The 22,364-nt window shown below is 39.6% G+C and overlaps 1 protein-coding gene across 1 annotated transcript in view; it reads right to left on the bottom strand.

Moving 5' to 3' along the window:
- The window catches only part of ZFYVE26 (zinc finger FYVE-type containing 26), a gene marked incomplete at its 5' end in the record, with an annotated part of 48,495 nt that overhangs the window by 20,563 nt on the left and 5,568 nt on the right, over positions 1 to 22,364 (bottom strand). Inside the window, 20 exons of the mRNA XM_082000547.1 lie at positions 570 to 746; positions 1,486 to 1,608; positions 2,220 to 2,324; positions 3,245 to 3,441; positions 3,984 to 4,723; positions 5,510 to 5,615; positions 7,536 to 7,763; positions 8,735 to 8,899; positions 9,176 to 9,295; positions 9,466 to 9,729; positions 10,049 to 10,247; positions 11,590 to 11,741; positions 12,343 to 12,411; positions 13,135 to 13,224; positions 13,966 to 14,619; positions 15,213 to 15,395; positions 18,686 to 18,846; positions 19,131 to 19,219; positions 20,354 to 20,518; positions 21,373 to 21,503. Coding sequence (XP_081856673.1) covers positions 570 to 746; positions 1,486 to 1,608; positions 2,220 to 2,324; positions 3,245 to 3,441; positions 3,984 to 4,723; positions 5,510 to 5,615; positions 7,536 to 7,763; positions 8,735 to 8,899; positions 9,176 to 9,295; positions 9,466 to 9,729; positions 10,049 to 10,247; positions 11,590 to 11,741; positions 12,343 to 12,411; positions 13,135 to 13,224; positions 13,966 to 14,619; positions 15,213 to 15,395; positions 18,686 to 18,846; positions 19,131 to 19,219; positions 20,354 to 20,518; positions 21,373 to 21,503 — 4,118 coding nt within the window. The remainder of the gene's footprint in view (positions 1 to 569; positions 747 to 1,485; positions 1,609 to 2,219; positions 2,325 to 3,244; positions 3,442 to 3,983; positions 4,724 to 5,509; positions 5,616 to 7,535; positions 7,764 to 8,734; positions 8,900 to 9,175; positions 9,296 to 9,465; positions 9,730 to 10,048; positions 10,248 to 11,589; positions 11,742 to 12,342; positions 12,412 to 13,134; positions 13,225 to 13,965; positions 14,620 to 15,212; positions 15,396 to 18,685; positions 18,847 to 19,130; positions 19,220 to 20,353; positions 20,519 to 21,372; positions 21,504 to 22,364) is intronic.

Raw genomic sequence — 22,364 nt, 5'->3', positions numbered from 1 at the left:
AATGCATCTATTCCCAGGCTGAGCACAGAACCTGTATGACTTCTGTAAAGGCAACGGCTGTCCAAAAAGAGGAGTGATACTGTCTACCTTTGGAAAACACTTGGGAGAAACATGCCACTAAGTGTCAAAGACTACCATACAAGTGGGCATATGTAGGACACCTGGTGTTACTGACACAGAGAGTAAGTTGAGGATGCTTTCTTCTTCACTTGGGACAAAGATAGCAACTGTCCTGATAAACACTACAATTTTTATTTTATTCCACCCCCAGGTCTTTTAGTCTGTGCATTCCTCCACTCCCTACAGCTCAAACACAAAACTGCTCTGTTCATACGGACCTACAAGCACCTCATAATATAGGAACTGCAAATATGGAGAAGGGGAAGAGAGTTTTAAGCCATCTCTAAACTTTCCTTTGGATCCTGAGACTCAAGATCTTAGACCTGATAAGGTGAGAACGCTCTGGTGAAGTCTACAGACTTTATATATCATGTATATATTATGTATTATAAAATTACTTATATAATTACATATTGTCGTTAATACCACAATGCAGGAGTTTTGCTCACCTTTGAGCCCGTATAGAGTGCCTGGATTTCACTACGGCGTGCTGTTGTCAGATTCGTATAGAAGTGAGCTGTGAGGTAATCAGCCAAGAAGTGGGAGGCTGCCAAGTTTGGATGCTGGTCAAGGGACTGTTCGCTGATGGCAAGGCAAATACCAGGGTCTTCAATTCTTTGTAAAAGCTACAAAAAGAAACAACATACAGTGAATCCCTACTAAATTCCTGGAAAGTAGCCTTTAGAATGGGCAGTCCATGACAGATTATTGCCCTACAATAGTCCAGCAGGCAAGTTAACTTGCACAAGTGTCTTACATATATAAGGATTACTTAGATAATCCATTTATATACCACTCATTGCCTATTTGCTCTATTTATTAACCAAAATATTTTAAAAATTAAAGTAAGCAAAAATTAAGCAAGGAATGGGACAGAAGGTATAGTGATGAGAAATCTCCACTTTGCTTCCAGAATATTTTCAAAGCTATGTAGTCTGAAAGAGCCTGCACTTTATTTTATTCTCTCTGTTATTAGCAACAACTCCATAATTATTAAAGCCAGAAGAATTCACATTTCACTAATTTGGGCACTGAAGCACAACTGAACAATTTGTGTTATTAGTTTCACTTGTGGTTCTTCTGCTTAAGCACAGAAATGCTTCATTATGATTTTTCAAATAAAAGGGGACTTGTATTCCATGTAAGTGACATTTATGCTATTAGGTCCAACAACTAGATTGCCAAGCTGGATTTTCACTTAAGCAGAACCAGGGAGAGCCAGGATCCTGAAAGCATATCTAAACAAATAACATCTCTTAAGGGAAGAACCAAAAAGGCCACGAAAACACACAAGAAGAAGGCAAAGAAAACAGGTCTCAAATTGTTTGACCTATAGATGTAAGGCTGAAAGAGTCTTGCTATTACCTGCAATGCTTTTTTCATGTCTCCCATCTCCAGTAAGTGGAGAAGGTGCTCACGGTGAAGGTTGATCAAGTCTTCTCTTGGGACAGGATACAAGTGCCCCCATTCCTCACACAACTCATAATCCTAAAGAATTTAAAAAAACAAAACAACCAAAAACAAAAACCAAAAGAAGTAAAAATAAAAAATTAAAGACAAACTTTACCCTCTCTGATACAGCTGTTTCTCCCAAAATTCTAATCAACTTCTCAAGAAATTCTGTTGCTTAGACTCCTCTCCCACATGCAAATAATTATATTGACAAGGGGAAGAAGATGATAGTCAATTTTGTCAGTCACAGCCTGCATTGAGAATACCTTCTCAACTCACAGCAAGCAAGTTGGCTTTTTAAGAGAGACACTTTTAAAGCCAGCCAGATCTACAGTATTAATACTTAATGTAATAATCAAGCCTGTATTATGACAAATGCCATGCTATTAAGGTCTTCAAAATTCTAAGAGAAAAGAATAGGTTGTATTTCAGAGTAAGAGTTATAATCCTTAAATTTAAGGATTATTAGCTACATGCAAATCTTGACATTAAACACAGATCCGTATCTGTTTCTGTAGCACAGAACTGAATCTTTCCTCCCAAGGTAATCTCTATTGACTGGTGTTTTAAGATGCTATTAAAAAAAAATTATCTAATCAAAGTTTAATACATTCTAATCCAACAAAATTCACATGATTATGCCTAACCTTTGCTTTCAGGATTATATTCATGACAGCCTGGGGGTCATCAGTGCAGGCTTTTTTCAGATCCTGCCAGTCATTCCACAATGGTTCATTTTGCACATTCAAAATCTGAAAAAGTTAATATTACGATAGCACAAATTTCAAAAGTTTTATCTACAACAATCATTAAGCCTAAGAAAACAGCTGAGCTGATCACATCAAGAGCTGCTTCATGCAAAGAGAAGAGTCAAAAAGGAGATCCACATTTATCTCTAGCCCTCTTCTGATATAATGCGCTTGCACTCCAAAAAAGACTATGCAATTTTCTCATAGGTATGAATCTACAAAGCATGTTTATAAGGGAAGGTTTTTATTAAAAGAATAGATGGCTACTACTTTTTCATCCAATAATTATGGATGAAGAAGTACACATATACTGCAGACATTGCTGGCACTAACAGAGAGACAACTGAGCTAACTGTCAGTTAGCAGAACCACCAGCAGGCAGAGCTCAGCAAGGATTTATGACTCCTTTTTTTTCCTCTGTTTGGCATTTCAGTCTGTGCTGAACTCCAGACCAACTAGTCTGTCTTAACTTGGGTATCTGCACTACCCTGCAATTAGAAGAACTGACTGCAATACAAACATGTTCATTGGACCACTAGTCTTGTACACCATGCCTAGGTACATCTGCACCTCTCAAGCTTATAAAATGATGAATTACCATGGAAAGCTTCCAGAGTCTTTAGCATTTGTATAGAATGAAAAAACAAATACTTTGCAAAATGCAGCCTCACACAAGTGTTTATGTCTAATCATGCTTGCAGGCTTGAATGCTAATAGGAGAGTGGAAAAGTTATAAAGGATGGAAGCAGAGTGTTCATTGGATACTACACCACTGAAAACACATGAACTGTTTTGGATGAAAGACTTGAAAAGCTCTTATGATCAAAAAAAGAACCAAGAGCTAAAGGTTTTTCAAAGGGCAAGCATATTTGCTCCCTGCTACCTATTTCGTCTCATCGGTTACTTGAGGAATGACTTTGTACCTTTTGATAAACCTGAAGTTCTTTCTTCCTGCTCTGCAGACTTGCTTTTAGTTCATCAGTTATGCCCAAATCAGAAATGCAATAAGCTAGGATTTCCAAAGAGGCATCAAGGGGCCATTTGTCCAGACAGCGCAGGGCCAGCCTACTTCTCAACGTTGCATTTTTTACTGGGAGTAAGTATTGCCAGCCATCCTTATCTGTGGAGGAAACAAACCACTAGTTTGAAACTCAGTTTCTGTAAGTTGGAAAGTAAAAAAAAAAAAACAAAAAACTCCTCATCTTTACTGGGTCACATCACCAAAAGAAACAGTACAGTGCTGAAAAAATCTATGCAAGACTCATCCCAAGCATCAGATTCTCAGGAAGTAACCGAAGTTAGCACAGGATACTTTAGACTCCTTTCACAGGTTACATCATCCATGTATGACAATGACATTGCTGTAAGAGATGCCCCATTAACAGTACTACGATTAATGTCTCCTGATGTATTCAGCTCTTCACATAAAAGTAACACCACAGACCATTCCAGCTCTCTTATACTAAATTGGTCAAGATTTGCACATTCGGAAAACAGAAACTACACCAAAGAAAGCAAATTCATGAGGATCTGTTTCTGTCTCTGGATTTGCCCAAGGACCACTACTTTAATTTCCACCTCCTGATCCAGGCTGTATTCTTCATTAAAAAAAGAAAAAAAGAAAAAGTTGAAGGGAAAAAAGTCTGACTTAATCCTTCTTACCTTCAGCAGTTGCACAGCTCAGCACAGCATCCTTCACATTGACCAGCTCCTCCACATCCTGACCGTACATATCCAAGACCTTCAGAGCTCTGTCCCAATCCTTTGCAGCAAGAGCTTGTTCAAAGACTGCCATTAATACCTTCACAGCTGTGGTGGAATGCAATCCTAGGAGAACTAGAGATATGTATGTCTTGCCAAAGACGACGGTAGCCAAACAGCTACCTTCTTCTTGCTGATTCTGAAGTGGGTCAAACATAGCAAGAAGAAATCGTTCCAATACTGGGAACTCCTTCAGCAATGCCTCACACTCCCTGGAAATCTGTTCCAAACCTAAGGGCACCTCCCGTTTGCCCCGAAATTCCATCCAAGATAAACTCGATTTAGGAATTTTCTGTATATTAGATGCACTTAGACATGCCACTGTGGCCATTAGCTTTGACTGAGACTTTAGGAAGTCCAGGGAGGAAGCAGTGAGCGTGTGCTGGCTCAAGTCACTCACAGAGGATGGGGCCTGAGTAGAGATATCCTCAGAGGTCACTGCAGAATTGTGAATAGGTATTTCAACATCTGGCAGGCAGTGGCAGGCACACTGGTGTGCTAAGTTGCTGATGTTTGTCAGAAGATACTTTGCCTGTCTGTTTTGCCTTGCACTGCACAAGGACAGTGGTTCACAGCAACAGTTAACAATAACTTGCTGCACATTCAAATTCAACTCTTCTTTACTCAAGAGAGTAGAAAGCCTGCAGGATCGAAAACAGAACCAGCTTACCCAGAACATATAAAATGTACTTCACAGTTACATATTTTCATAAATCTTCCAAATGTTTTGTGAACACAAGCCCCCTAATATTCTTCACGGGGACATACAAGGGAAAAGTACATATCCTATGTTAACTCAGTGTGAAAACAACGTATACAGCACATTAGTAACTCAGAATTTATGCTGCCATTCCTTTAAAGACAAGGAACTTACTCCTCAAACATTGACTTTTACCTAAACACAACATACTAAAATGGTTCATCAATAATGCTCATCTTTTTAAGAGCTACTTTGTCAAATCAGACACTTTTCATGCCAGTCTAATTTAGAAATTTGTGATGGAAGGACCTTAGATTATCCAGTTCACCTACTGACCAAGGCAAAAGCCATGCCCAGCTGTATTTTTAAGAAGCCCTACTGGTCTATTTTGTTTTATTACATTGCTAAGCTATAAGTCCACTGCTCTGAACACATTCAATTAAAAAAATCCACATAAATGCACTCTCACTTCATGACAGACATTTAATTGTTAGCAATATGGAGCCACAGTTTTTCCCTATCAAAAATCTCCAGGTTGGTTGAGAAGCCACTGACTAAGCTCCTCCCCATACATTAATCCTTGCAGCATTAAGTGTTATCTGGTGGGACACAGCAGGCCGTACTACCTCTGCTAAGTAGCCAGAGAAGAATTTAATCCTGGCTGAGGTCCAAAGTCACCAACACCAAAATAACCTAGAGAAATATATATAATGTGAAAAGCACCAACCTGTCAGGATGAACCTGTCTCTCAAAGATAAGCTGGGAGAGCAGCTGAGAGGGACTCTGCTGTAACAGTATGAAAGGGTTCCCCACTTTCACTTCTGCAGATATATCTTTAAAAAAACCCAAAAATCAGAATATTTCTTATAATACAAACACATTAACCGAATACATCAACTAAGTCTTATTTTAGGAACACATATTTTAACAGTCTGAGACTGAAATATCTTTGACTAAATTCTCAGAGGTCCACATTCAAATTAGTGTGGTAAAATCCAGAGTAAATTGCCAGGCATTTCTCATTAGCCCTCAGCACAGGAAAGACATGGACCTGTTGGAGTGTGTCCAACAGAGGGCCACAAAATGACCAGAGGGATGGAACACCTCTCCTAGGAGGACAGGCTGAGAGAGTCGGGGTTGTTCAGTCTGGAGAAGAGAAGGCTCCGGGGAGACGGTATTGCAGCCTTCCAGTACTTAAAGGGGGCTTCTAAGAAAGATGGGGACAGACTTCTTAGCAGAGCCTGCTGCAATAGGACAAGGGGTAATGGTTTTAAACTAAAAAAGGGTAGGTTTAGACTAGATGCAAGGAAGAAATTTTTCACCAGGAGGCTGGTGAAGCCCTGGCACAGGTTGCTCAGAAAGGCAGTAGATGCCCCACCCCTGGCAACATTCCAGGCCAGGTTGGACAGGGCTCTGAGCAACCTGATCTACTTGAAGATGTCCCTGCTGATTGCATGGGGGTTGGACTAGGTGACCTTTAAAGTTTCCTTCCAACCCAAACTATTCTATGATTATGATATGCCTCTCAAACTTGGCACCACTGGCTCACATTTTACTGGACCTATTACCAAAACAGGTAGAGTGGAAAGTCTTTGGCCTTTAAATGAGGTCTAGGTTCAAACAGTTTAGCAACTTTACTTCAAACTTTCAACAAAACATGTATTTGTGGTGAGAGACAGAAAGTGTGCAGTATTGGTTTCTGAGGAGTCTCTGCACGTACATTAGTGAGTCCATGCTCATTCAAGTCAAAATGAGCGAAGGCAGACAGAACTCACAGACATACAGCTACTTTTACAAAAGGAGTGAAACCCTGGCCAGCATTGCTGAAAAGCCTTTGTATTCACTACTGACTTACGTTGAATAACTCTGGACAGATTCTCCTAAGTTTACCTTTTCCTTTTATCTTCCAATACAATAAAGTTTCCCCCAAAATCACTCAGTCCTTAAATATTATGCATTTTTTTGTCTTTGGCAGTTGGTCAATAAGGACTGAATTATGTCCACACAGAAGTTATAGTTGGCATGGCAGTGACCTGAGCTGAACCAGCATGTCTGAAAACAGATCTTTGCCCTTTCTTCTTATCCTCTTGGGAAGGATTTCTCTGAAATCAGTACTGTGGTATTTTACATTAGTGCAGCTCAATTAGTGCCAACTTTAAAAAACAGACAAGCATTTTTTCTCCTAGCACAGTGAATTGTTCTGTTCTTCTGACAGCTTTATGTGCTGATGGTGCATTTCTTTTCATGGACCACCATCATCTGCTGATTCTATGAAAAAAATTCTGCTTGGTTACCTCTGCATAGCCTTCTACACACTCTCTTATCCCTGTGGAGCAGCAGGGCACTGGTTGCCTCTAAGCGAGCTGAAAAGTGCACAGCTTGCTGATCCACTGGATTAAAAAACAAAAATAAAATCAATCTTGCCTTACAGGGCAGTGATCTGAATTTTTGGCGGTCAGGGGTAGTTTGTTTTGTCTAAATGAAATGCAGAATCTGGGTCAGTAGTTAACATTTCTGTTCCCGTTTTCCTACTGCCATCAGGTATTTTTATCTTAGCTGTGTGTGGCCTAGGTGTTAAGAAATAAAATTTTAAAAGCAGTGCAATAATCAGTTGAAATCAAAAGATCTGACTATGCATAGGTAGTAGGCACATTTGGCACAATTTTTTGCACAATTACTTTCCAGAATCAGGCCAGACTACAGAGTCTAGGCGTCTTCACCTAGGCTCAGACTTCCTAGCAGAACCCCCTTACCTAGCTCTGCATTCAGGCTGCATGCCACAACAGCAGCCAGTGTAGTGATGTAGTCAAAGAAAGCCTTCACAAAGTTTGTCTGCCTGCTGCTCTCTGGCGTGGTTTGGACATGGTGCTCAAGAGTTCTCAGCAGGAGCTGTGTTTGATTCCAAACCAGGTGCTTCTCCAGCTCTGTAGGTTTGAGAGAGGCCTGCTCCACCAAGGTGCCAAGCAGGCTCCCTTTAGAGTCTGGTTTAAGAGAACAGACATACATCCAAGATTCAAGTAAGTATCAAATGCCAAAAAGGAAAGGGAGGGCGGAAAAAGACAAAAGAAAGAAAAGAGAGAGAAATGCTTAGCCCAATTTCCTCTCTGCAATTACAGATCTCAGTCTGGGCATTATAATTTTATTGAAAGCGAAATAAATTTTCACAGCAGAATAAATCAATGGTTCATCTAAATTGGTACCATGCCTCTGACATGCTAGAAATATATTAAGGCAGGCCTCAAATATATCGAGTTGTATATCATTAACACATAAGCTTATTTGAAAACATAGGTGTTGACCAGTGTTTTGTGGTGCTCCATAACATTCAGCCCTTACAGCTCTCCTAAATTTTTGCTCATTTAACATACAAATATCTTTAAATATTTTACAAACACATACATGCCATTTAGAACTTTGGTGAACGGAGGGAAAAAAACCCCATAAGAAAACACCCCAGTGCTATATAATGAAAAGAGCTCTGAGAAAAGGTAACTGTGGAAGACTTATTCAGAAAAGGATGAGGTGTTTTATGATAGCCCCATGAAAATTGGAAGGTATTATTATGTTACAATAGTTTTATAAGTTTATCTCCTTTTTGTTAAAAAAAAAAAAAAAAAAGCAACAGTAAAGATACACCTAATTATCTATAAGCTGTCAGGTTCACTCTTCAAAGAGTTCCTTGTTAGGACTGAACAAAAATAGGACAAATAATAACCTCAACTGTACTCATTGATATTTTCCTTTTTTCTCTGGCAAGTTCACAAGTTTAGCTCTGAAAACAAATGCTCAGAATATAAGAATTACAGATAAACTTTACACTTTGCATTTATGATTTTAAATATATATGTTCATGCATATGTCAGCATTATTACTAGATTTATAGTTGTCTGGACAGGCCAAAACAAAAATTTAGATCCATTTGTTAGTCTTTATGATCACAAAAATAACTCACCCACAGAACGTTCAACACATATCAGTGCTTTAAGGATTTGATCCAAATTTTGTGATAAAACAATTTCATTAGTAATACTTTCTTCAGTCAAGGCAGGGTAGCAAGCTTGCAGAAGGTCCACAATACTGCATCGAAAATGACTCCCTATTTTCTCATCTGACACCTCTACAAAGAAGGAGAAAGAAACAGCAACTATAACAAAGACAGAAATATTTTTGCATAGAACAAGGCCGACAGAACCCAAATTGTATTATAATACAACTAGTTTGCCAAATTCAAAGTGTTTCAGATTATTCAGAATTGAGCTTGGGTACCTCCCCACCTTCTTGTGTTTTAAATACTAAGTTAAAAAATGGAAAGCTCAAATTTCCATTGAAACAGAAGGCAAGAATTTGATTCTAGCACATTTCAACAGAAAATCTTACCAGCAAAGCGTACTACCTGGCTTGGATTGCCCTTGTGATGTGCAGGAATAGTTGAGAATTTTACTTATTTGCTGGAGAACTGCTGGGAAGCCTTTTACACCTTCAGAGTGCAGCAAAACAAAGTCAGGTCGGTGGCCTGGAAAAGTCATTGTGCAAAGGGGGACAAAAGTGAGGGGTGGAAAAAGAAGAAACTAACATGGAAGTACAAAGTGAGATTTAATTAAGACTCATGTCAGCACAAAGAGCATAGAGAGGCATTTTCTGCTCCCAGGCCCATGTTGATACACACAAAAATCAAAAACCTACCCCGAGTTTCAAGGCTGTTGTACAGTCGTCTTTCTGCTGTTTCCAAAAGCTGTTTGCATGTCTTCCAAAGATGGCATTGAGTACAAGCTAGGTCAAATGCTGCCATTGCTGAAGGACTGAGGTCCTCAAGGACTTCCCGCAGAGGATCAGTATGCTCCAGCTGGATGTTGTTGATCCAGAAGTTTTCTTGGAGAGTAGGGGCAAGGCTTCCAGAAGTTGCAAGCAATTTATCAGTAACATCCGAGATGGAATAAAATACCATGCCTACATGCGTCAACAAAACAGACATTAATTAGACAGCATATTTATCTCAGATCCTGTCACGGATAATTATTCTCTAATCTTTTAGGAAAATAATTCAATAGGTGTCCTGTTTCATGGACCAATTACTGCAGAATGGATAAAACTAACTGGGCATCAACAACAAATTTCAGCATTCTTAGTCTCCTTTTAAGTCAAAGAACCACCACTGACTCTTCTGAGCAACTGTTGTACTCATTATGACAGTATTCAAATTGCTTTCTCCTGTTTTCCACTTCACCCTCACCTTTTACAAGAAGAACTCAAAAACCCCAGTCCTTACCAGCTGCTGCTGCATTCCCAATAGCTTGCAGTGTCGAACGGCCACTACCAGATTTCCTGATGCCTCCAGTGCCATCTGATGCTTGATTCTCAATATTGTGCTCCACTCTTGCCATTTCTCGTACCGCCTCTTGGTAGCGCTCCATGAAAACCAATTCACCATAGCAAGGTGAAGTATCTAGGTTAAACATCAAAGCCACCTTTCAAAAATAACAATAGATGTAATTATAGAGCATGTCAAAAGAAGTTTTCAAAGGTCAAAGAGCTTTGGCGTTTTTTTAGAGGAGATGAGGGAATAAAATAAAACAAATACTTTAACTGAAAAACATTCCCCACAGACAGCAGGCTCATATGGTGGGGTTTTTTTCTAGAGAGTTTTAAGTGCCTGAAAAAAGACTTTAGAGACATTTTTCAACTATTTTCATAAAGCTCAGCTATTATTTGCTGCAAGCCTAGAGTTGAATTACTTTTCATAAACCACGCCTTTCAGAATGACTCTTCATGATTTCAATGCACTATGTAACAAGATAAATCTATCAAGTTGGGCCTCCAAAGTAAGCTATTTTAACCAAATTCTTATTCAGCAAGCAATACCTTCTAGAAATTTAAACAGAGTAGATAAGCACAGCTGTGCAAGTTCTTATAATGAAACCAAAAACAGAACACAAACCAAGCATGAATTCTTTATCATTGGCAATACAGAAATTTAAAGTAACAAGGCAAACCAAAATGCATTTTGGCCCTGTAAGTAGGGAAAAGATGAAGCGGCACGCTTTATGTCAAACAGAACTAGTGAGTTGAGCAGTAACCTGCAGCTAATGCAATGCTTAAATGATATTAACTGCTCTGATATTGGTATCCGAAACTCAGACAGGCCTTTTGCAGAGGATCCAATCACTGATGTGCCTCAAGATTGTTTTTCAGAGCATCAGCCCAAAATTCACACAGAGAAAGGTATGCGCAGCTGTGAGGGAGCAGAGAACTACCAATGTGCAGACTGTCAATTTCAAGTCTTTCTGCCTGTTTTCAGTACCATGGATTTAGCCTCAAAACATACCTCCTTCAAATAAATGTAATCACCACTTTGGCTCTGCTTTGGGTAAGGAATACATTTGCATTTTTCTGCCAAGCTTACAAGTGGTAAAGTGTCATAGTTTTGATTCACTGCCTAAAGCAAGCAGTTCACACACTGCTTCCTCGTGAGGCTTCACACGAGCTCTTTGTGTTCTTCATTCAGCTGAAACACTAAGCTTGGCCACCTCTCATGAAACATTTTCATGCTCTGAGAACCCAGGCTTAGAGAAAGCATTTTTATGTAACAAGGGGAAAAAAAAAGCCAGCACCCTTGGGATGGTGGTTTGGAATATCTTTGTTCTTTCCACTTGCTCCTACTTCTGAAGTGACACCTTCACTTGGAATGCAGGTGCTTCAGCCCTATGCTTGCTAATGCAGAAGCAGCAGGAATTTCATCAGCTATCACAACCACAAAAATGAATACCAAATGAGATTTTTAATTGCACAAAATACATGCAACTCATTTACCTGATGGGCTTCTACGAAGTTTCCTCTCAAAACACAAGAAACTAACAGTGATTCTGGTGGGGAAAGCATCATAGGAATGAGGGGGTTTTGCTGGTGTGGTCTCACCCTGCTTTCCACATCACTCGAGCCAGACACATTACTGGTACTTCCCTCTGCAAGACAACAGAATTAATCAGTATACTATTATGGAAAAAACATTTCACCAGATAACAGCACTTCACATATTCACACAAAAATATAGGAGCAGAGGCACAAGGAAGTTTTAGGGTAAAGAGGTCAATATAAAGATCTTGTTAAAAATTCTCGTAATATTTCACTATTTGGTCAGAACTTTCAGTTTTGATCTTATCCAAATTTAACACTGTTTAGCGGCTACATAATGTGGATGCAATGCTAGGGCACTGGTTCAATATGGATAAAAGGAGAAGTTGTAAGTATTGGACCTATTGAATCAATTTAGCATGCTAAGCATGTTTTAGGTTCCATGACCAGTCTATTAGCTTTTTTGATGGTTTGCACATTGCCTACTGTTTCCTGCAAGCCAAAAATACCAACAAAAATCTAATTTTCTAATTCCAGAAGAGATACATACTATTCTAATTAGAAAAAAAATCAGCCAAAAATGGGAGCTCCGAGAAGTGAAAAGTTCTAATTCTGCGCTGCATAAAGTAGTAATTCATATTAACTAGTCAAGCAAATACTTCATCACGTACATTGACAAGACAAAGAAATACTACTTTTGTAGCTTAATACCTGAGGTACTGGTGCTTAGCTCACTACTTGTACTTTCTAGTGATAAACTGGAAGTTCCCTCCTTCCCATCTAGAATGGAAACAAATCAAAACCAGCACATTAAATGCACTTTTTCTAGACAAGGTAATTAAAACTTACTGCAAATAATAAGTACGGCGACCACAAGAGATCTTCAAGAGTATCTTACAAATGAACCATCACGGATGTCTATAAATGCAAAAACTGCTGATTTGAAGAAAATGCTAGGCAACAGACTATGTTGGGGTGGCCCATCAGTGACTCATGTCAGATACTTCAAAGGTTCTTACTTTGCAAGATCCCACTCCAAAAGCAGACATACCTTTTAAAGGCTAAATAGAAAAAGGGTGAGGAACCCAACTTTCTCATAAGGCTGCCAGTTTAAGCCACAAATTCCTGTAAATTACAGCCTAGATACTATTGTGATAGGAATGAAAATATACCAAACAGCCATTGGATATAGTGGAGAAAGGGAGGAATTAGTACTGTAGCTGCAAAGTGTCCCCTGCCCCAAATCAGACTATGTATGAAAGAAGTTATTTTCTTACCTGAATTTAAAAATTAATTACTTTTTAGTTGTGCAGGTGAGCTTTAGGAAAACAACCTCAATCCAAGTGGAACTGGACTAAAGACACTTCAAACCAGTTAGAAACTAAAGGAAATAAATCTAGTTCTCTACTCCTAGTCCATTAAATCTAATTGCCTTCAGCTATGAGCTCAGCAAAATTATGCACATTTCAGAGAGGTCTTCTCCAAGTCGCTTTTTCAACCTACCTGTCTTGTACCTTTGCGATCTACTTCGTTTCTTAAAGCTGGAGCACCTGATTAAAGAGCAGTATCTCCTGGAAGCTGCAAGCTGATGTTCTGTGAAACGTTTAAGCAAAAAGATTACCAAATTGCCAGACAGGCCATGAACAGTTATTTGTCTACCTTAAAGAATCTATCAGCACATCTACACAGGTAGAGCTATGATGGGAAATCTCCAAAGGAAACACAGTTGATCTCAGCTAAGAGCTCTTCTACAGTAAAGTTTAAACTAGCACCTTGAAGTCATTTTGATGCAATTCAACTAATACTGTGTTTTTCACATCTGCATCCAGTGTTGCTTGGGATGTACTATACCTTCTACAGCACCCCTGATGAGTACTAAGGGTCTTTTCCATCTCAGAATAATCCAGCTTCTTCTGATACATGTTCCTAACATGTTTCCAGACTAGGCTAAATCAACACTCTGTCCATGAATGAAATAAGTCTATCTGGCTTGCATTGGCTCACACACCACCATGTCTCTTCATATCACTGCACTGTCAACATAACTTGTGATGAAGGGGCAGGAGAAAGACAGGCAAACTGAAGCAACGTGTCCACAAAGGGGAGGGTAAAAAAAAAAAAAAAAAAAAAAAATTCAAAATTTACTATTAGAGAACATTCCTGTTGGAGAATGGTGCAAGAACCAGGTGATCTCCAACTAAGTCACTCTCCTAATATCTGCCAAAACGTGCTCCCTCAGTAAGATGCTCAGAGAATTTAGTCTTGAGACCACTGCTTGGAGAGCTGTAACAGAACAGCATCGATGTATCAGAAAGTGCCAAATACAAAGTCTACCTGCATTTCTGTTACTCATCACCACCTTGTATCGCCAGTGAGCTTCAGAAAGGTATTTGGAAAACTGTAACACACGACTTCCAAAGGCATCTCTGCTTGCAGAAAGATTCAAGCACTCGACAAGCTCCAGCTCTTCATGAAGCACATTACTGGAGTCCCATGGGAGAGAACTCTGAATTTCTTCCAGATGGTTGAGAAGCAATGTGAGGAAGGCATCCATGGCCATGTCATCCACTAAAAATCCAGTAACACCACTGGTAAAGTGTTTCAGATCCAGGTAGCTCAGCCTAGAGGCTTCACAGCTTCTGCCACCTAACGTCAAGGCATGAAGATTTTGGGTATCTGTGTGAACTGTCTGAGCAGCCAGCAGATGCCTCTCTAATTTCTTTTCAGACTCTGTTAGGCGCCGTGGACTTTCTGAGGTGGAAGACCGCCGACTAGCACTGCCTTCTGCACTCACAGCAGTAGTCTTTTTGTCAAGATCATCATCCTCTGCATAGTCTTCGGGTAGAAAAGTCTCAGTATGGAGGTCACTACAGGAAACAAAAAGCAAGGAGAAGATGTTCTCCAAAACCTCCAGGCGCAGAGGAGCAGGAACACTCCTTAAGAACTGTTGACACTTCACAAGGTACCGAGGAAATACTGAAGAACAATCTGTATAATTAAAAACAAAAAAAAAGAATATTTACAATATGTTCCAAGAGTTCCTCCCTCCAATCTTTGCCCTTTAAGAAAATCCTAGAAGAGGGAACTGCCCAAGTGGCTCAGAGCCAATTATTCTTCCACAAATCAAGTAAATATATGTCCAACATTTTACATTTAAAAAGGTAGTGCGGCTCCTCCCTCTCAGCAATGCCAATTATCACCTTGTGCAACAATGTGCAAACCCAGATTACAACCATTTTAGCCATTAAATCAGTTTTAGCTCTGGGAAATCATAAATGCTTACAAAAGCATCCTTGCCACTACCATCCTATATCTAATACCACTTTCTTTTTGCACTATATTTTTAATACAATTACCTTAACTGTTTTAGAACAAGACAGGTAGCTTATTCATGTCTATTATCAATAAAGGTAACACCTCAATGAAATACTATTATACTTGTTTGCAAAGCAGTCACAGCCTACTGCATAAAAACATCCTATGTACACAGGGTGCAATATTATCCCAATACTAAATGATAATTCAGAGCCCAGCAAATGGAGAAGCATAAGCTACTGAACCTGAGAAAGGAGGCCAATCACCTGCTGGTTCTCCAAAAGTTGCATCTTCAGGGATATCACCAAGAATGCCACGTACACAATCTTTGCACTTGGAATGCTTATGTGAATTCACACAGAGAGCATAGATAGCATACTTCATGGCACAAAATGCTCGAAAGAGTGCCAGATTGCGTTGCTGACTCAGGGTGTTCGGGAGTGTTGCCACTGTGAAGGGAAATTTGGGTGGTGAGTGGGTAGGAGGTAGACAAGAAAACGAGTTATTTTTTTCCTGCAGTTTTCACACAGCAATATTCATCCAGTCTTTATTCCCCAGTGTCACCTCCATCCCAGGTTTGCTCTCTCTGTTACTTCACATTTAAAAAAACCAAACAAACAAAACCCACAACAGATGGACACAGAAAAGTCAGGTCTGGATCCCCTTCTGAAGGAAATTTTCTGTGAATTTGTGCTGTAGCCAGGTCCTGTCACACAGAGTGATCAAAATTTGCCCATGATGAATCTCACTAGAGGTACATGGTTAAGCTACACTGCTACCTCTACAACACAGGGACAGACCCTGTCTCATTATAGCATCTTCAAATTTTGTGTTCTATCATACAGTAGATAAGTAGGGAGATAGCGTAGACTGGCTATGACTGTAGTGAGAACAGAGTACCACCACCTCTACAGATTTGTGCTAATAATAGGCATCATGGCTGATTCTATCCACAATGGCCAGCCATACAGATCTCATACAACCTGCAATTGATTAAGGAAAAAGTACAGTCCCACAGTTTCTTTCACACATTTGTGATAAAGGCAATTTGGAGAAGTACTACACCCACTCCTTCCCCCTTTTGCTTTTTTTTTTTTTGAGGAAAGAAGGTGTCACATGCCAGAGGCATGATCCCTTCTTAGTACAACAGAACATCAGAGCTGCAAATTACGTAAAAGTCACATCATCATCCCCTTCACTCAGGAACATAACATAGAGGCATGTATTCTGTTATGCTGAGTTTAGATGAATTATCCAACTACTGTACAAAAGTTAAAAAAGACAAAAAAACCCCAAGAACAAAAACCCAACACGCCAGACAGTGTTAAATTAGTGCTTGAATCCCCTACCTTTTATTCTTACACAAGGGGTAGATTGTCCCTCTGCCTATTGTTATGCAGGGGAAGCATTAGTAAAGGTGTTTTTTGGTTGTTTGTTTTTTTTTTTTAAACAAAGCACTGGTTTGATGTACTGATAATTTCCCCATCCAAACTCTGGGACTGAATAGCACCACCTAGAAAGTGTTTCAGCACTGTCCTCCAGAAGGCTTGAGCATGATGTCAAAGAAAAGCAACAGCCTGAACTCTTCTGAAAACTACAGAGTAGTCAAGACAAAAGCCCTGAGAGCACGAGCTGTTTGAAACCAATTATTCCCTATCACTGCAATTCTAAACAGCGACAATGATGGAAACTATGTAGTTTCCATAGGAAACTGTGTAGGAAATGTAGACAGCAGACAGAATTGAGGAAACATCCAAGTATGAATCCTTTGCAGAACCCACATGACCACAGAAATGCTGTAATTCACCAGCAGCTCTACACTAATATGTAGCACTCAAAAGGCTCTCAATAGCACTGTCTTAAGAGGACTTCAGGCAGGTGAAGCCAGAGATCTGATAAATACCATCCCCTGAAAAAGACAAATAGCTAGCTGGAGATACACATTGGTAATCAAATGCAAGTTTAATACACTTTTGCCTCCCATGTGGAAAGACTTGGATGCAATGAGTCTGTCACTATCCACGTCTAAAGCAACCCTTTTCCTTGTACGGATATTGAAGAACTACCCTTTAACTATGAGGGCTTGTCTTCACTATGCCAGAAATAGTAACACTTTATTCTTGAATTCTGTAACTCACGAGGAAATTTCTGCCCATCATTTCTTTTGTTAGTGTGACTGATCAAAGCTAGTGTTACACACTGATCTGAAGGGTGCCTGAATGCAATTGTCAACCAGTACCACTACTTCAGTTTCACTACTGCAGCTGACAGATGGGTGTCAGAAAGAAGGGGAAGAGGGGAAGTACATGAGGTGAGGGGAGAAAAGGGCCTGTTAACACTACCAAGTCAGACAGATCAAAGCTTCATGACTCCTCCCTTTAAGTTTCAAAATAGATTGCTTTAAAGGAAATTCTATTAGACTGTGTTTATAGAATTATCTGGATTTTACAGTAATCACTGCACTGAAAAGAGAGGGAGGACTTGTCTGTCTTCAACTAGTTCCGTAAACTAAGGTGATCTGAAAAAATGAAGAGAAACCACAGCTAGAGTTCTTTTGCTGTAGTCATGCAGCTCCCAGAACATATGATGGGACTGCCTCTTCCTGTTTTTGAAAGGTTTTGATAGAATTTAAACAAAAAATAATTAAAATGTAAGAACTGATTAAAAAACCCCAACATCAGCAAAACCAAAACAATTAATTTCAGAAAGCAGGACACTGAAACCAGAGATCTATATAGACTCTCAATCATTACATCTTTTAAGACTATTTGAGACAACTGTCATGATAATTTTAACAACAAAACCTGTAAAACAGCCCTAGAAACCAACATATTAACAGTATGATACTGGACGGAAAGAAAATTGCTTCTCACTAGGCACCTGGAAAATCTGTGCAAGATCCATCACTGAGAGCTCTCCACACAACTCACGTTGAAATTACACATGTGCAAATTCCCACCCATAGAAGGAATAAGGCACAAAAAATTGCAGCTTCTTAGGTTCTAGTACATGCAGGAAGACTGAGCTTCTGTACCATTATTAAGAGGCCCTATCAGAAAACAGCATTAAACTAGCAGCAACTGAACCTGGACATAGGCTGCAAAAGTGCGTACAAGCAGAGTCAATTTTAAATGAACTAATGTGTTTAGTAATCTCAGGTATTTCAGGCACCAAATTGGAACATAGGAAGATGAGAGAAATGAGGCAAGAGGGATGTAAACACAGCCTCTAGGTAAGCCTTACTAATTTTAATATTAAAGTAGATTTGGTAAGACTTAATATTAAAAGAAAAAAACCAACATTTTGTATCTTTCAAAAATGAAGATGTTATGAGATATTGCCAATTTAATCTGGCTTTGCCTTTTGATTTTAAATTTAAGTGCACAGATGACTGAAATCCAAAACTTATACTTGCTTTTCAAGGTAAGGGTATTATACAGTATGTAAGTTACACTGAGTAGCACATATTATGAGCATGTGCAAAGTCTTGTTACCATTTTGAAAAAGCTCTTTCAGAGATCTGTCCTTGTGAGACTCACAATTCCTTCTTGGGAGACAACGTACTCCCCAAAAGGATTCTAAAATAATTTCCACATGCTCTCTAGTTTTCTTCTGCAAAACAGCTGATAAGTGGTAACTTCCTTATTTACAGAAATAGGTCAAAAGTACAGATTCTTCCTAGCAGCACATACTCGATGGATTGGGGTTTTTCTGTGTTCTCACAACCCTACACGTTTACCCTGCATCTGTTGGTCTCTAGTAGGAACCTTCTGAAGAAGTTCAATAACATCGTCTTCATTCAGTGCCAGAAGATTAGTGAGATGATGAAGAGAGTACACTGCAGTGTGGCAATCTAGACTGTGCAAGTGTTGCAGAAGAACCTTCCTTGGGATAGTAATACTGCAAAATAGAACAAACAAAAAGGTGGCACAAACAGATTTAGGTCTCTGCCATGTTTAAAGACAGATCTCCCACTTTCATTTTGATTCAACCAAACTATTGCAGTTAAAAACAATAGCATAACTAATGCCCATGAAGCAATTTTGAGTGCTTGTGATACATAGTCACTAGGAGATGATTAGCCAAGATTCACAGAAAATAATACCATTTCTATTTGCATATATAAATTGACTAATAGGCAGATCTGGCAGACAATTTGGAAAAAGTCCTTCTGATCATTTTACCTGTTTTGCTGTATGCACCATTCAAGAACTTCCACCTGAGCCCATAGCCCATCACAGAAATCTTTCAGTACTGAATCATTGCACAGATCCTAAATGGAAAGACAAATAAGAGTGCCTTTACAACAAATCCTCTGGTCAAACAACAGAACCAAGCCTGTGTCACATATGAGATGTTCTTAAGACTTCTTTATGCAGATGGTAACTTTCAAGTACAGAAAATTGTCAGTTTTACTACAAAACCAGCAAGGAAGGGCTATTCTGAAGGAGCATCAGAATCAGTCAGCCTCCACTTGACACACCTACAGACCATGGAAAGGTGGTTACATACCTTTTCAAGGTTGGCTTCCAAAATGCAAATTAATGCTTAGTAACAGTCTAAGACACTAATTTCTAGAACTAATCATGTACTAGAACACATGATATACTGGGTAGCAGAGTTATTCTCCTTTTCCATGTGCTTTTCTACTACAGATGCCTGCCTGCTAAAATCAGATCTAAGACTTTCACTTTGCAGAGGCTACTGAATAGACTTTCAGTCTATTACCAATAGACGGTAACTCCCCTAAGACAATACCAGCCTAGATCTGCCCCAACGGTCCAGCAGTGCAAGGTTCCCTGTCTCCCCACCTCTGTAGTCCAAGCCACTTGCCTGCGGGCAGACATCATCTGAACTGCAACTACACCCTCAGAGTTAGAACCCTCTCTCTTCTTCAAAGATGAATATTCCCTCCAAACAAGGTGGACCTTTCAGTCACAGCTCTTGTAATTTATCATTTGATTTTGAGAATGGGTATGGGAATTTCCAAGCTACCCTGCTGCTGAATTCAGGTTAGTTGTGATGAGAATTAGTCACTATCCAGGGATGACTCACTGGACAAAGTGACACCAATCAAACATCCCCCAGCTCTTTTCAAAACTAATCAACAACCATTGCTGTCTTTCCTTCTTATGTTCAGCAAAGGCTGAAGAGCTTATGCAAGAGAAACTTCCAGGATCTCCTGGGCAATCATACTCCCTTCACAGCTGAGGAGTAAGAAGAAAGGCAAGTGTCCAATAATGTTACCTACAAAAAACTGTAACATCTTAGCTTTTTTAATTCCATTTTGAGAAAGATTAACATTCTCAGAGGAAACTCCCTGGTTTTATTTATTTTTATTTTTGCAAATAAATTGCGTTATTTGGGCTCAGACTGGGATACTGCCACTTGCTTTCTGTTGATTTACCTGAGTTTTGTGAAGAGTCCATAGCAATGCTTTTGCTGATTCCAAGCTTTGGCAGTGAGTCCATCCTAGCAATACCAAGAGGCGGCTAAGGGGGTTGAATTCTCTCTTCAATAAACTGTTCAGGCCTGAGTAGTCTTCTCTTTTCAGTAAAGTTAATGCAGTCACCTAAAAAACAAAAGGAAGATGTATTTATCCTTCCAAAATGCAGAGGCCCATAATGCCTGGCAGGTTATGTAAGCAAGCAGCCATTTCACCATTTGCTTCGCTAAAATAGTGACGTTCTGCATCTGGAACTCCCCATAACACGTATTTTCCAAGGCACCAGGTTACTCTTCAGTAACTGTCATGAGGAAAAAAAACGGTATTTTCAGATGCTTACTACAGAGCCAATTCACACTCCCTCACTACACTATCGTTATGTTCTTTCTATTGATTATGCCTCTATCAAGGGCATTATGTAAGAAACTTGAATGAGCATGTTATTTAGAAGTGGAAATATGTTCAACCTTAAAAACCTCACACTTTAACAGTGACCACCTACCTGTATTCTATTTCTTCTATTGACATAAATACAGTCAAATAATTTAATTCATAGCAGGGTATTTCTCACCAGGTCTTCAAGCTCTTTAAAAGATAAATTTTAATGTGCAAACTAGTCTCACTACCCCAAGTCTACCAGCATCAGAAAAGCAAAGCAATGAGTTCAAGGTCATGGGGTAAATCCAGTGGCAAACCCAACAAAATTACAAGCAGAACACAGGACTTCTTAACTCCTGAAGATCTAATCTTCAGTCTGCATGCAGATGAGCTTTTCCAAAAATCTCACTGAGTGTTTCGAGTTCATCACGCAGCTGAAAGTAGGGGAGTTATCACAAGTTAATTCCTTGTCCCAGTAAGTCATGACCCCTAGTAAACACTATTTGAATACAAAATGCTTCTGTACACAACCAAGACATGTTCAATATAGGAACTGACTTTAGCCACATTGGGTTTCCCTCTTAATGATTTTATGGCCATACCAGAATCTGTTCCAGAAAGTGCTTGCTGCTACTCAAGCAATAGAAATAGGCTGTCTTCCAAGAAGGAGCCTCTTTGGGATCTGAGAACAAACTCATCACAGTTTGCTCTGTATCCAGCTGCTCAGATGAACCTAAAAAAACATAACAAGATTACCTTCCAGTACAGAGTGGTACCTTTGGAAGAAGAATAACTGCTGCTAAATTTAAACTGAGAAACACTCAACATTTCCTCAAATGTAACCAGCTGTTACATGTTAAGACTCTCAGATATTGTTACTGGATAACAAGCAAGCAAAGCAGAGAAATTTGAAAGAAAATAAACAGGTCAGATAAGAAACTAGGAAACTGGCTGGACAGTTGTTAACATAGCAAGAGCCTGTTCAGTACACAGCTTGTTTGCATTAGCTCAGGTCACACTGTCTTTCTTTCTCTAGTCATATGCATCTTATCTGTAGGTTGCATGAATTCTTACTTGTGCTCTGAGAGACCATGCTACTTTGCAGGGCCTTAGCAAAGACTTGTCCAGCACAGAAACTTCTCAGATCTGTGCAAAGTGAGAACTGAACCACTCCCAGTGAGAGAGAAGGTATCTGTATCTCCCTTTATCTTCCTCCATGAGGAACTAATAACTGTGGTTATCAGAAATGCCAGAGTCTGCCACACCAGCCTGAACTTCCCTCCAGCAATCCCTATGAGAGAAGGGAGGAGAGAGGATACAAATCCCACTGACTTACACCTCAGTGTACAGAGGTGAGCAAAAGAGGGTAGGCATTCTAGCTTTCCCCTCCTTGCACGCACACCTACTACTTTCCTGAGAAGAGGGCACCACCTGCCATTCAGCTTCAGCTGAGATCCTCAACTAAATGTACCGGTCACAGGGAGCTAGACAGAAGCGGTGAAGTTATAGCCCATACAGAAACAACAGTTGGGGTTTGGCAAGCAAGAAGATAATCAGATTGCATCTTCTTTCCAGCTGGGATACTGGCCCACTC

Source organism: Phaethon aethereus (genome assembly GCF_964289735.1).
Source record: "Phaethon aethereus genome assembly, chromosome: 5".
Taxonomy (NCBI): domain Eukaryota; kingdom Metazoa; phylum Chordata; class Aves; order Phaethontiformes; family Phaethontidae; genus Phaethon; species Phaethon aethereus.
Note: the sequence above shows the minus strand (reverse complement) of the source record. Positions and strands in the feature narration are given on the sequence as shown.